The sequence below is a fragment of the Rissa tridactyla genome, chromosome 5 (assembly GCF_028500815.1).
Source record: "Rissa tridactyla isolate bRisTri1 chromosome 5, bRisTri1.patW.cur.20221130, whole genome shotgun sequence".
NCBI lineage: Eukaryota > Metazoa > Chordata > Aves > Charadriiformes > Laridae > Rissa > Rissa tridactyla.
In genome coordinates, this window is record NC_071470.1 from 63,784,543 (window position 1) to 63,799,604 (window position 15,062).

A 15,062-nucleotide genomic window follows, 5' to 3' on the forward strand; every position below is an offset into this window, starting at 1 on the left:
TGACAAGTTAGCCAAATAATTTATTACAGTAAGTAACACACGGAAACCAAATCATTTACATGCTGCTATTAAGAGAGGGCTGATTTATTTTATTCTCAATTTGCACTTTGTCCTTTCTTTCTAGGAGTCACAGCATGTTGGATCTGTAGCACAGAATCAGAGTAAGTAGAAATCAAAAGAAAACACACTGTTACGTGTGTATTCACAGATGGGTTTGTGTGTTGTGTGTTGCACATTGAGGAGAGCATCAAACATTTACATTGACTAAGGAGCACGATTTCCTGTGCTTTGTTGAACAACGACGAATTTATAAAATGCTTAAGAGATTGTATGCATTCATTACCTAGAAATTAAGGCAGCAGTTCAGCAGAGAACAAGCAGTATTTTGTTAGGAAACCCCATTTGGTTTGGGGAACAATTGCATCTGGGAAGAAAGTGACTTTCTAGTCTGATGCTCAGAGACCATAGGGTAATAAAATATGCTACAAGTGAGGCAAATAAAACCAACTGATTCATTTTTGATTTACAGAACAGTATGATGCACCTTCCAAAACCTTGCCTAGTTCTCAACCAAGAACATCGTAAGTAACCAGATTCAGTTCCCGTCTCTACTGTGCAGTTACTTAAAAGAACCTGGAATGAATTACAGTTTGGTTTACTTGATGATTCTGAAGATTAAGGCTTTAACAGTCTGATTTTTCTCAGAAAATTTCAACGCAGGGAATTTTCACATGACTGTTTCATTATTATAACAAAGTGTTAAAAACAAAACAAAGCTGAAGGAAAAAAAAAACCCAACTCTTCATGTGCCAGATTTTTTTGCTCTTTTAAGCTGTGGCTGCTTAACCTCTTGACACACTTAGTGCTATTCAAACTACTAATAGTGTATTCAACTGACATAAATTATAAGGGATACAAAATGAATCTGATCTATTCTGCATATAATTTTGAAGTCTGTGAGGGCTAATAAAGCTACAGCTACCCAAACTGTGAAAGCTAGGGGTGAAATTTTAAAGCAATCATATGATAGAACTTACAGCAATTGTCCAAGGAAAAATTTTATAAAACATGTTGTCTTAATTTTTATTTTAAAAAGCAAACAAACCAACAAGAGCTTCAGTGTGGACTTCCTAGAAACCTCAATTTCTATTCTAATAATGTTATCTTGTTGCAAAGTGGGGTGAAGGTGAAATTTCTATAGCTTTTTTTTAATAGTATTTATATATTTCTACTTTTCTTTAGATATTTATTCCTTTCCCTATCATGTTATGTTTTCTCTTAGAAGAAAGCTTCTTAGAATTTGAGTCTCAGTGTAGGGTGTTTATGCATAATCACTAGAAAAGTTTTACAAGGCTAGGAAGGAGTGCCAACCAATAAATCACTTGCTCCAATAGAAAATTTTAAGTGGGTGGATAAAATAACTTGGTACTGTCCTTGTAGGTGAAAGTGGTTATCTATTAATTAGGTTAATTACAGAAATTGCTTGAAAGTCATTTTGTGTGGGCTGACATTAGTCTTTCAGGGTTAACCTGGCCAGATGGCAGCACTGGTAGCCCTGAGGGACAAAGAGAAATCTTTCCATGTCTGGAAGGCTAAGGTGTGCAAGGCAATTGCTGAACCATTAAATGCTTATCAGTTCATGTGGTATGTAAAGGTCTCATGTTACTCCACGACTACTCGTGTTCCATGGTAGGCTGCAAACTACAGACTACAAAGCTTAGTTAAAGGAAAAAAAAAAAAACAAAACAAACTGGCATAGTCACAATTAAGAGGAAGAGTGTCTCACCATTTTGGTTGAGATTGTAGAATTTTGCACTCAAGCTCTGTAAGATCTGTAAAACAACCCTTTTCATACTGTTCCAGCACCATGCAGAGGAGGCCTCCCTGGCTGGGAGTGTGGGATGGTGTCCCGCTGAGCAGTCAGCTACTCCCTTAATCCATTCTTTTGTTGTTCTTCCTTCTTCCACCCCAGCTTTCTCCTCCTGAATGACTTCTGGAAATTTTCATTGCACTATTAAAAATGCTAGTTTCAACTGGTCCGGGCTCTGCCTTCCTCCTCAGCTACCCTACAATCATCATCTTTATTTCAACTCTTCTCAACTGCTTGTCAAAATTCCCCTAGCACTTTAGCCAGTTTTCCAGGTGGCAGAGACAGAAGAGACTTTTACTGTAGGCAAGAGTCTGGAAATACTCCTTTCTTAGCCCAAAGGTCCAGAATTGTAGATTTGGTGTGCTACGTAGCTCTGTGGTTAGCCAACATCCCCTCTCTGCTTGGTGTCCTTCTGGGCACTTCAGAGCCAGTGCTCATCTACCAGGGACATGCGTACCCTCAATCAACAAAGGCAGCTGAAGCAGGAGGAACAGGGTGTCTTAGGTTTACATCCAAAATGGAGTCAAGCGAAATTTGCCCAAGGATTTCCTCACGCGTCCGTTTTGGTTTGGCTTTGTTTTGATTTGCACCACAGATCTTGTTTTCTTTGCTGTTCAAAGCACACGTGACTGATTGAAAATTCAGCTTCCTAGAGTAGCTCGCGTTACAAAGTGTAGCTGGCTGAAAACAAACATCGTTTGCGCTTGTTAATTAGAAGTTGAAATTCCAGTGCATCTGTGTGCCCAAATGAAGCATCCAGCTTTACAGACCATGCAGGAGTTTCCCAGATGACTTTCCTTCTTGAGTACAGCCCTGAAGTTAGCACCTGGCAGCGTTGGAATGGAAGTAGCCATTCTTTTAAAAGGGAAGATGCCAAGCTCATTCTTGGTGATGCATCTCTAACCCAGCTGGCAGAGAGGGACCAGCCTGTGCTTTTGGTGGGGTTGTTTGGCAAGTGATATTAATTTTAGTGCTGCTTCTCGCTGAAAGAGCTCTTTTAAAATATCTTTGCAGGGAGATTGGTGGTGTGTATATAAGCTGCAAATGAACAGGTCCTGCAAATGAAAACTTGGCATCTCTTAACTTCTGAGCTAATGAAAGCATTAAAATTATTAAAGCAGATTTATTCTCTTGAACCAGGCTATTTAACAATTTGTTGAAACCTTGTTTTGGGGAAACTGGCTTTGTATCTCCTTGCAGAAGTATGAGTCATTTAAAGTTTTAGTGTTCCTCCTTCCTTGATCCTAAATTGAACTTAAGTACTTGCAGTGCTCATTTATGCCGATTCATTTTTATTTACCAGCAGCTCAGGTGAAAAAGGCAGTCCTTTTTATTACAAACAATAAAATCAGATTTAAAAGAAGATCTAGGTAGTGTTTCATTGCATTATTCTCTTCCCTCTAAAGGAAATGCATCTGTAGTCCACAATTCTTAAAGCAAAACAAAACAAAAAAATGAAAACACTTTCAGAACTTTTTAGCATCCCTGGAAGTTTGTTCATTATCACCTTTGAAGGATTACCTCCTCTAATGGGATGAAAAAAAAAAAAAAAGAATTCATTGAGATGCCAGTAGACATTTGGCCAAACTGCCCAAAAGTGTGGAGAGTGGCTGTATTGTTGCTATTCTTCTTTTTTCCTCTTTGTCTCAGCGGACTGGCAGTGAGCTCCAGGTCTAGCCCACAGGCGAAGTTGGTGCGTGCAGGATGGCTGCAGACTGCGTGCCATTTGCCTTCTGTAGGGAAACTCAGGGGCCTCGTTTTCCATGGTGGCGTCTCATAGCACTTCCCTTTGGTGTTTACTCTAAAAGACGCAAGAGAGGACTTCCACTGAGAAAGCGCGTGAAGGAATGCGGCAGTGGAGGCTGGGAGATGAGGATAGTCACAGAGGAATGGCAAAATCAAAATGTCTGAGCAAAGAAAGCATGTAGGTCTTCACGAGTGTAATCAGACAGAGCCTTGTGGCACCGAGAGCCTCTTCTGCATCAGAGAGAGGTGCTCAGTGCCTTTGGGGACCTTTGCAGGAGGCGTCACCTGTGCGGGAGGGCTTGGCTCTGCACTATTAGACAAAGGAGACCTTTGGGGTTTCTTCCTGCTGTCCTGCTCCATGGAAAGAGCAGATTTGTCACTTCTGATTTGTGGGATTGTTTTTTGTTGCGAGACTGTGGCCAGCTTCAGCTCGATGTTACGGGTACCACTGAGATGTGCAGGAGCATGAAGTTCATTGTGCAGAGAAGTAGAAGATAAGCTTGATCTTGGCATTTACTTATGTATGTGTGATAAGGAACTACATAAGCAAAAAGAGAACCCCTGTGACAGAAGAAATATTTGTAGGCCCCAAGAATAGTGTAAACACGCACAGCTCCTGGTGCAGAGGTGCTGCTTTCTCCCCCTTGGGGAGCAGGCTAATAGTGTGCTGTACAAGAATCAGACTTCGTCCACCCACCTTGTTGTGTTAGTGTCCTAGTTAACATTTGTTGAGGAGACCTTCCCTCACAGAACTTAGTTTCTGTTGTCTGCAGATGGTAGCCAGTGATACTGACCTCCATTACAAAGTGCCCTGAGATCGTTGGAAAGCAGAGTAAAATGCTTAGGTAGTATGTTATCATTTTATCATCCATTCAGGTAATGATAGGGTTTAGCAGACTGAGCATGCGGGATGTTCAGATAGGATGTGGGAGGTTGGTTTGGTTTGGCAAGTGCAAACCAACCGTGTCTTTTTCAGTGTCTGCTGCTTGAACATGTGTCTGCCTTGGCTGATGTTTATCTTCTGGTTGTCTTTCAGAATGCTCCAGGACGACCTGCAGCTCAGTGATAGTGAAGAGAGTGGTGACGACCAAGTCAGTTTTAGATGTTTTATGCACTAGGCACACAGACATCCCTTTAAATCACCACAACTTGTTGCGTTGTTCTGAGTTCCTTAAGCTAACCTTTCTTCCCCCTCTCCTCTTTGTTTTTGTGAACAAAACAGGTTGTTGAAAAGCCACCTCCTTCACTTGCACCTCCAAGGTACAGGTTTGTTCCCAAACTACTAGCTAGACCAAATAAGGAGGAAGAACCAACCTACTTTTATATGTGGGGTAGATGGGTAATCCTGTTTTCTCATGTAGATACAGGCTTTGGTTTCTAGCAACCTGAAGCCGCTGTTGAGAATTGGCTTGTGTGAGGTTTTACAGAAAGCTCCAATTAGAAATAAATAATCCAGTCCTGCTGGATTTTGCCTGTGAACCATAATTTTATTTCCCCAGCTTTTCTTCTCTTCCGCTCCACTGGTGTATATGTCAATCAATCACACTGGAGCTAGTCGGATTTTCAGTGGTGGTAGTAGTGATGGGCGAGGTGTAAGTCCAGTTTTGGTTTGAAAGGAAGCCCAAAACAGCCAAGCAGGTGAAGAACAGAAAAGGGTTAGGTAGAGTCATTGAGGCTATTTCAGCTCTTCCTGATAAGGCAGGTGATTGTAAGCAGTTCCTGCCGTGTATTGTTAGTCAGAAGCAGCATCCAAGGTAGACTAAACAACCATGTGCCAGCATTAGAGGAAGAAAGGTGGAGAAGCCCGGAACTTTTCCTAGAGGAAAGCACTGACATACATTTTTGGCTTGATACCTATATTCTTCAAGCACAGGGTAATGGTCTACAAAGTCAGGCTTGCAGAAGGGCGTGCCAGTTCTTGGCATGATCTGTGGCTCTGCAAGCTCTTGAAATAGAGTGTTCTCATGTTATCAGTCTGGAAGAGCAAGGAGCTTGCTTTCATATCATACAAATGTGTTGATCCTTTATGTGGAAAACAGTTTTCAAAGTAAAAAAAAAAAAAATCAACATTTTCATTTCATAAGCCCATTTCAAAACAAAAAGAAGCTGTGCGTAAAAGTCATGGCTCTCCCTCTGTTCTATCCACTCCTGTTGTCAGTGCTGGAGGAAGAGACTTTTGAATAGGGGAGGGTGCTGCAAAAAAAGCTGCTGCTTGACATGGCTGTTAAGGAAACAGTTACAGCACCTTGACCGAGTAACACAGATGAAGTGAAAACTTAAGGGGAAGAATACAAAAAAGAGAAACCATCCTGGAATGTATGTTTCTGTCTTGTAGCAGTGAGGTCTTGTTTATGTATTTACCTGACGGGGTTGGAGTTGAAGGTATTATTATTTCCAGAGGTTTTTTATTCTTGTGCTTTCTCTTTTGAGTATGACAGTGTATTCCTTTGGCCTTCTCCCCTCTCCTCTCAGTGCCAAAACATGGGGTTCCGGTTTTATTTTTGAATTGTGACATGTCAATAGAATAAGTAACCCTCACCCATGCTGCTTTCTAATTTTATCTCATGGTGGCCTTGCAGTGCCCTCCAGTCCCAGCCCAAGAGTGTGGCATCAGCACATTCCAGCAGCCCAGAGTCAGGGAGCACCAGTGACTCAGACAGTTCTTCGGACTCGGAGACGGAGAGCAACTCGAGTGACAGTGAAGCAAACGAGCCTCCGAGAGCATCAGCGCCTGAGGTGAATAATAAAATAAAATGTAGAGGCTGCTTACTACAGTCTCCTGCCTCAGACTCTCTGCTGTCTGGGTGCAATCAGGACAGGAGACCTGAAATACCGTCATCATTCAGGTGTCCCCTTGACATCTTTGCTGCATCATCAGACTTTTCCTGCCCTTTTTTTCCCTTCTAGAGTTTGTCAGTTAAATAACCCTTAGTGACAGCATCATTAGACTTTTACATGCCTGACCCTGAAGTGTTCCCCCTTCTCCTTTGGCATCATTGTCTAGCAGTCCTGGAGGAATTAGTGCCTTCACTGGAGAGGCACAAGCAAGGTCCAGGTGAGAAGCATGGCTCGTCTGGGGTGTTTGGGGCCCACCTCTGCCCATGCAGCTTGTGGGTGCAGAGGCTATGGGCTGCTTCAGGGTGAGACCAGTTTCCTGATAGGTTAAGAGGAGCCGCTGCCTCCCTGCAGCTCCTGTGTGTTAGTGACAGATTCAGCTCCTCCCCGATTGCAGCTGAAGTGATCAGACCTGCAGGAAGGGCTGGAATGTGCTTAGACTCGCTTCTGTTGAATTTGGCTCAGATAGTGCTGCACTGGCATTTCTGAGGCTTTTATTGGGAAAAGCAGACAAACAGAACTTGGTGCCTTAAAGTTTCATAATTGAGACCATACATTTTTTAAAAATCTGCTGCAGAAGTGCTCATGTCCCATGGTTTCAAACAGTTCCTCCAGCTTGCAAAACATTCTCAGGCCAGTGGAAGTGCATGGTTATATCCTATGGACCACAGCTGATGTAAACCAACGTGCTGACAATTTTGAGGTGCTCTCACAAAGCCCAGAAACCTTGTAATTTAGTTCTCCCTGTATTCCCCAGCCCTAGGTTTCCTTTCTTTTACCTCAGAAGCACATGAACAGGTAGAATTTTCTGTGCAGAAAGCTAGCTTTGAGAAGGCATATCTTTTCATCTCACACCTAATACACTTTGCCCTCTGTGTGGGTGTCTTTGAAAGGAAACAGATGTTATACTTCTCTTTTACCAAATCCTGCCTGCTTTGTTCTGAAAATACTGGATTGTAAGATCCTTCTTGCTCTAGAGAAGTCCTAGCTATTTGCCATTGACCCATTTTATCCTTTTTTATTCAGCAAACTGTTTATTTATGGTGCTCAAAGAGCAAGTTAGTGCACATGGCCCATTTGTTTCCAGTGAATTCTTCATATGCAAAAGCACAGACTTTAAGACCTAGAGGCAATAGTTCCCCTTTTTTTTTTTTCTGCCCCAAAAAAGTCTCTTACTATCCTTTGTGTTTGGAAAACTTAATGAAAACCCATATGATGGTGTAGGTCAGAAACAATATAACCAATGGTAGAAGGTGCTAGAGAAGAATCAGAGTATGCCACTGTCTGACAGCTACCTACATTATAAACTCAATTTACTAAGTCTTTTGGCCGTGGTTTTTAGTGTATTTAAAGAAAATGCTCTTCAGTGGCTGATAAGTTAAAATTCTAATAAAAAAAGCCCAGATTTGTGTTATCTGAAAAGTGTGATGGATTTTGTGTTTTAATTTTACTTACAGACCCATGGTAAAACTAAACTGTTTTTTAAACCAGATTTCTGGATTGACTCGCTCGAATACAGTTGAAGACTTGTCTTGTTTATCCACATCTTCAACAGTGAGTTGAGTCTGGATAGAGAAGAAAATCACAGCAGAAGGGATTTATTAGTCTTGGAAAACCTTTCATGTACTAGGCTTTCTCTTTTTGTGAAAGAGTTGTGGCTCTTCTTGGAAGTTGTGACTGGGGAGAATAGGTGAGGGAGGGAGTGTAACTGTGCTCTGATGGTGCCCAAATAATGAGCTATGCATTTGAGTGACGCTGAGACATATGTGGTCTTTTCAGAATGGGCCCCAGAGAATCATGCCCCTGACTTGCAGCTTCTGTTGTCTTTTTTAGGGTTAGTTGGGTGTGCTCTTCTCGTAATTTGTCAGACTACTGTTAGATTAGGCAGAGCTTGTAGCAACCACATTATGTTATCTGACTGTGTGTCCTGGTTTGAGATAGAACAAAACCAATTTTCTTTTTCAGAAACTTTTCTTTTCAATTTAGTCTCTTCTAGCTGAATGCACTCTCTGAAATTAATGGTACATTCTTCGGACAGTGTCTGCTTCTGGCAGTGATAAAGTTTGATGTTTGTAGTTAATACTAAAGAATGGTATGCAGAGAGGCTCTTGCTTATAACTATTCCTGTGACAACCAAGGTAAAATAACTTTGTTATGTTCTAAGTTGGAGGGTTGGAAGCGGAAGAGCATAGAGGTGTTGCACCTGCAGGGAGGAGTGTCAGGGCATGTGACCCAAAACTGACCAACAGGATATTACATCCCATCTGCCCCACGCTCGGTATAAAAGCTGAGGGACCAAGGGGTCAAGTTTTACTTTTCTTCGATGGCTGGCATCCGAGGAGGACTCTGGCCTTTGATCCCAATCCGTGCGTTCCTGAATCCGGTTTCTGTCTGCTGCTGAGCGTAGCCTGGGATTTCCCCAGTGCTGGCTGGTGTCATGATTGTCATCCTGGGAGTTCAATATTGGTTTTGTATATATTAGTATATATTTCATTATTTTCTTATTAATATTATTATATTTTCTTGTTAGTATTTCATTAACGCTGTTTTAGGGTTTTTTTCAACCCATAATTCTCTCTCCCTTCCTCTTCTAGGGAGGGGTTAATAGAAAACATCTGTTGTTCATTTAGTAGCCAGCCCAGCCTAACCCATGACACTGTGACTCCAGAGGCCTTCGGACCTTGCTTGACCTCGAGGACAGCGAGCATTGGGTTGTATAGGCAGAGGACTCGAAAAAGACTGGACTTGATGTGCTAGCCATACAATTTCTTTTGGTAAATGGTTTTCATTTGGTTAAACCACAGGAGCCTGGCAGCCTGCCTGTCGGACTTCAATGAGATGTGATAGCCAGCAAAGCTCCTGGTCCATTTTGAAAGCAGTGCTGTGTGCAAATAAATTTCCAAAAGCATTGTGAGGACAGCACCTAATCCATTTTTACAGATGCGCCTTTTTTTATATGTTGTCTGATTGTGCAACAGTGTTGGTTAGTGGCAAACTCAGGTGAAGCTTTCATGTAGACTGGTCTTTTACTGAGTGACAGGTAGGGCTAGCAGAGATCCAAGGAGTGCTGTGCAACACATTTGACTGATCCTGTGCAAAAACAAGGTCTATGTTTCTGAAGTAGGTGTCGATGTGCACACACTAGAGCAACCCCACTGTCTCGTGCTCTTTCAGGCTCTTTAAGAGGAAATTCTACTGGGTTCTGGTAACCTGTGCTAGGGTGGAAATAGCCCATAAAGGCATCAGTCTTGCATCCTTTCTTTCTCTTTTTATCTGCAGCCTGACCCACCAACTTCTAATAAGTGGCAGCTCGACAACTGGCTGACCAAGGTGAACCCACCAGCAGTGCCAACAGAAAGCCTCAGCGAAATCACTCATGGGGATGGATGCGAGGAGGGCAAGGAGCAGGGGCAGGGCATCAGCAGCAATTCCTCCCACCAGCATGCTGAGCCGAGGGAGCCTCATCACAAGAGCTCTGGACGAGTGGCCAGGGCTCCTCAGGACACTCATCTTTTGACGAAACACACTTGCCAGAAGTCTCCTGTGCACGCCGAGGAGCACTTGCCCAGGCAGACTGTGGGTATCAAAAAGCCCAGCAAGGCCCTGGTACATGAGGGGCCCAAGGGAGGCCTGAAGGTGGAGAGTGACACTGGTCCCTTTGAGGTCAGAGACCAGGCTTCCAGAGACAAGCCAAAAGTCAAAACGAAAGGGAAGCCAAAATCCAGTGACAGAAAAGACCTGAAGCCGGCACTGCAAGAGCCCCCTGAGAACAGAAAGCACAAGAGCTCCCAACAGGCCAATGCCAAACCCTTCTTGGACCCCAAGCTCATGAGAGACATTTTGCTTGGCAGTGCCCAGGAGCATCTCGCTCTCAGTCCCCTTCCTCAAGGCCAGGGCACAACCCCCACCAGGACTGGTGGCCACAGACCTGCTGTCATGGGCAGAGAGGATTTTCACAAGGAGAAACTTCCCTTGCCTATCAGGGAGAAGAAGTTGCTCTCACCAGTGACAGACTTCCCCACCCCCCAGTCCCTCATGGTGAAAATAGACCTTCCTCTCTTGTCAAGAGTCCCCCAGCCCCCTGGAAAAGGCAGTCACCAGAAGAGAGCAGAGGCCAAGGAACTCCCTGGTGAAAGGAAAAAGGACTTGGAGAGGAAAACCACAGATACTCCCGACAAGTCCCTTCAAAAGAGGAAGGTGAGAGGTAGAGGTGGATGTGGGCTTGTACAAGGACCAAGGTGGTGTTTGAAAAACCCGTGTGGAGAGTTCACTTCTGTTTCATAGTTTGGGAGTGGACCCATTACGCTCCTCCTGTAAAGGTGTTATCCAACTTATAAAGGGAATGTGTATCAAAACTGTCCACAGATGTTTGTTGGTCACAAATCCCCTGCTGCGCAGATGGAAAGCCTTGTAAGCTGTCTAACAGATGCTTTGGTGTTTTAAAACATATTTTGCTGTGTTTTCTTGAAATACTAGTTTTCTCAGACAACAAAACCCCAGCCCTCCTATGCCGGAGGAGCTTTTGGCAGCGGGCTGTGTCAGCTTGTGGCTGGCCAGCCCTCTGGTAGCATCTGCGGGTTTCTCTGGCTTTCAACCCCAGCAGAGCTTTGTAGGGCTGCGGTGCCCCCTGCCCCTGCAACCCCTTTAAAAGCAGCATGGTATCTCAAGCACCTCCCAGACTGTGCATTCATCTGTGTGATCCATTTAATGTCTGTTGTGGGTGAGCACCTTGCCTGCAGTTTGTGGGGGTGCCCAGAGGGAGAACCAACCCGGGCCACCCCAGTCTGTGGCTTTCAGTTTTGGCCACGTATGCACCTCCTGCTGCCTTTAATCATGCAACCTCAGCCTGAGTAGTGTAGTCTTTTCTTGTGTGGACTTATTTATTTCCATGAAATGGTTGTGAATGCTTGCTTCTGCAAGGAGGAATGAATTCTGCAGGTGTGACCTGTTATTACTAGGGGTGATGGCAGCAGCCCCATGCCTTTTGCTTTTCCATAAATGCAGACTTTTGACTGAACCAGCCTCTCACACTGATAGTAACAACCATCACTAAACCCCGCTTCAGATCTCAGTGCTTGGGTAAATACATAGAAACTTCCTCAATTTTCCCTGGAGTTCCTGTGGTGCTAGCAGTGATGCTAACACTTAAAAGATGCATTTGTCCAGCTTCAGCTATAATAGTTGCTTTTCCTTGAATTGCAAGACAGACCTTTCTTTAACTGAGATGGTAGTAGCTCACAAGTGGTTTTTGGAAGCGAACTCCCGAAGGGGACTGTGAATATACTTCCAGCCAACTGGTTCAGCTGCACAGAGAGTTGGCTGCAGGCCTCATGGTGAATGGGTATTCACTGTGGATATTTCAATGACAGCATACCTTTTTTGGTCCTCCTCATGGAGCAAGTGGCTTAACGTGTAGGTGAATAACCTTGGTTCCCACATGGGTTTCTTTTAGTCTTGTCGTTTTCTGAGCTTCCCATAGTTGTGGGGGAGAATTGAGAAGAGCGGGGAAACGGTGAAGAAACTTGAGAGACCCCAGCAGTCCCCCTCTTGCAGAGCAGCGGGAGAAGGGTAAACAGGCAGTAAATCTGTCACTTCTCCTGTTGTCTCAAAGAGCTGAGAGAGGAGCTATTTGATGTTAGACGTGTCTTCCCTTGCTGTCTGAGTGTCTGATTGCAGGAAAACCCACCTCAGAGCCTCGACATCTGTATTATGTCAGCATGCATCAGTTTCCTTGGAGGCTCAGGCTTCATTGTGACCAGTTAGGTCAGGTACAGCTGTCAGACATCTTTTGTGGCAGTGTGGAGCTCAACCTCAGAAACAGTTTAAGGACGTGATCTAGGTACTGGAGCCTTGCCCTGAGCACACTGCCAGAGGTAGACTCTGTGCCGAGCGCAACCTACTGACTCCATCACAGTGACATAAACCTGGACGTACTCTTGGGAGAGAGAAAGTCCTGGGATGCTTTTGGCTGCCACCGGGCACACTATGGGTAACGCTGGCTGATAAGTGTAGGTTTTTTTACATTTTCTTGGCTTGTAGCAAATTATTCTGAAGCTTTTTATTCAGGCGAGCTGATGGTTTGCACGCTTTGTAGTGTTAAGACCTATGGAGTGCAATTAGAAGGTATTATTTATTACCTCTCTGCCTTACTGGTTCCTGTTCTTCTGGAAGACAATGGCAGCAATTTTAACTGACGGCTTAAAATTTTACCTATATCAGATTCTTGTTAACAAAACCCAAAATCCCTGCACATCTGGGGAATCTGAGTGATCTAACTCTCCTGTGAATGCAGTTTTTTCCTTCCCTTTCAAAAGGCGTACCACAAAACACAGTTGCTTGCAGTTCGTGACTTTGCCAGGAGGAATTTGAATACATTTACGTACAATTCATACTGAGTAGGAGAAAAAAACCCCACCCAGAACAGATGAAATGCTAATTTTTAGCAATGGGCGTGCCTTAATTTTGATTACTATTGGTGACAACAGTTTTAGCAGCTCCATCCCTGCCATTACAAAATAATTAATCTATTCAAGCACAAGTAGATAAAATGTCATTTTAGGATATTTATCAGTGAGCCTGAAATCTATATCCACTCGGCTTTGGGTTTCCACTTTGTTGGTTCCAGTATCTTCTCTGTTCTCTTTTTAACTGGAATCAATCAAACTTAGGTGTGTTGGTCTGCACTTTACATGAACTTTCAAAACCTGAGTGTCTGAATGACTTTTTTTTCCTTTTTTTTTTTTTTTCCTTTCTTCCTGTTAGAGGGAAGTGGAGAAGGAGATTGATAGGAAGAAAATGAAATCAGAAAAAGAAACAAAATCATTGCAGTCTTCAGCTAACAAAGACTCCAATAAATTGAAGTGAGTATACAGTGGTGGGATGGCAGAAAGATACATAAACCTGAGTCTTTCTTAAAAAGGTTAAGGTGAAGAACTGTATTGCCTGTCCTTATGAGTTTGCTTGTAACATAATGTGCTTTCTGAAAATTGATCTGCTGCAGATTTGTCTCGACTTCCTGGAACCAGCCCCGTGGCTATGGGAATGTAATTTATTCGCCTTTTTATTTGTTGCAGATGTGAAGTGAAACTTGGGAGTCGCCTATCTTCCTCTCCCTTCTTAATGCTGAGGATTATGGTTCTAATCATTCAAGCATAACCTGATGTTTCAGGGGCTGGTCATCCTCCCATACTTGGTTTACACTGCTGCAAAAGCATTGAATGTTGTGGCGTTTGTCATGATTTCTAACAATTGAGATGGGAATGAAAACTTCACCTTTTTAAACACAAACTTGTCCATCCTGCAGCTTATGTTGCTGCATGCTCTGATCCATATATTACATGTAGCTCAAAAAAGTCTGTTTCTTTCAGACCAGATGCAGGAAACAAATTTGTGCAAAAAAAATATGTTACATTACTTGAGTTGCAAACAGTGTGGTAGACTTGCCTGCCTGTGGGATGCAGGAGTCGCATCCCCTTCTCCAAACTTCAGTGGTGGTAATCTGTCAGTAGATGATTGCCCTAAATGTTCTGGGAGGTGGCAGTTGTTCTGTGGGGAGTAACGTATGCTTGCTCTGCATGAACAGGAGTCTCAGGGGATGGCAAGAGAACTTGCCATCTAGTTGAAGATGTCCCTGCTCATTGCGGGGGGGGGGTGTGGGGGGGGTGTGTGAACTAGATGACCTTTAAAGGTCCCTTTAAACCCAAACTATTCTATGATTCTAGGCGAGCAAGACTTGAGAGTTCAAGTATCAATTACTTCTGCTTTCCTTAGAAATGGAACTAGCCTTAAATTCTTTTTTTAAAGGGAGTTGGACTAGATGATCTTTAAAAGTCCCCTCCAACCCAAACGATTCCATGATTCTATGAACTTCTTTGCCCATGTCTTGCTCATTCTGGGTTCTGTTGCATACTTACTTTGGGAAGTTTGTGCTCTCACTGCATGGGAAGCAGCAGAAAGCTTTTTATCAGATTCACAATACTATGCGTGCATTTAAAGCTCTTAGTCTTTGTGAGGTGAGAAGATGATGTGAACACATTTTGCACGTGCAGAAACTGAGGTGCAGACAAATTGAGTTGCTGCTCAGACTCCCACTGCAAATAGGTAAAATAACTGAAAGTGAGGCCTGGAAGTTGTGACTCTCGTTCCCATGACTGAGCAATCATGTCCACAGCAGAGAGAGTTCTGGCAGCCTCTTGGGAAAGGGTATTGTACTAAGTGTAACTGAATGTCCCTACATTTTGACTTGGCGATCATGGCTGTTTTCTTAATTGGACAGGTCCTGATGAAAGAAAAAAGTCAGGTGTTAATGCTGATACTGTCTGCTCCCTCAGCTGCTTTTGCTGTCACTGCTTACAGGCTCTGAATAGCACTTGCTGGCTGCTGGTGCACATGGTGTCTGTGCAGGTGGGACCTGTCTTCTCCCAGCTGAGAACAGAGGTGAACGTGATAGATATTGCAGAGCTCTCTTTTGTCACCTTGCTGCCGTGCGAGGCTGCTAAACTTAGATGCTCCGGAAGCACATGTATATGCACCTCTCCCTTTCTCTAACCAAACCAAGATGCCGCAGTGCCAATAGGCTTTTTGCTGTGACTGGCCCAAATTTGTATAGGGG

General features: G+C 43.6%; 1 protein-coding gene across 4 annotated transcripts in view; it reads left to right on the forward strand.

Moving 5' to 3' along the window:
* AFF1 (ALF transcription elongation factor 1) overlaps positions 1–15,062 on the forward strand; it is a 96,576-nt gene that overhangs the window by 66,422 nt on the left and 15,092 nt on the right. For 3 of the 4 annotated variants that reach the window (XM_054203926.1, XM_054203929.1, XM_054203925.1), the window contains exons 6-12: positions 125–161; positions 530–581; positions 4,653–4,707; positions 4,839–4,876; positions 6,196–6,352; positions 9,731–10,648; positions 13,214–13,311. In XM_054203926.1, coding sequence (XP_054059901.1) covers positions 125–161; positions 530–581; positions 4,653–4,707; positions 4,839–4,876; positions 6,196–6,352; positions 9,731–10,648; positions 13,214–13,311 — 1,355 coding nt within the window. The remainder of the gene's footprint in view (positions 1–124; positions 162–529; positions 582–4,652; positions 4,708–4,838; positions 4,877–6,195; positions 6,353–9,730; positions 10,649–13,213; positions 13,312–15,062) is intronic. The other variant, XM_054203927.1, reaches the window with a different exon arrangement.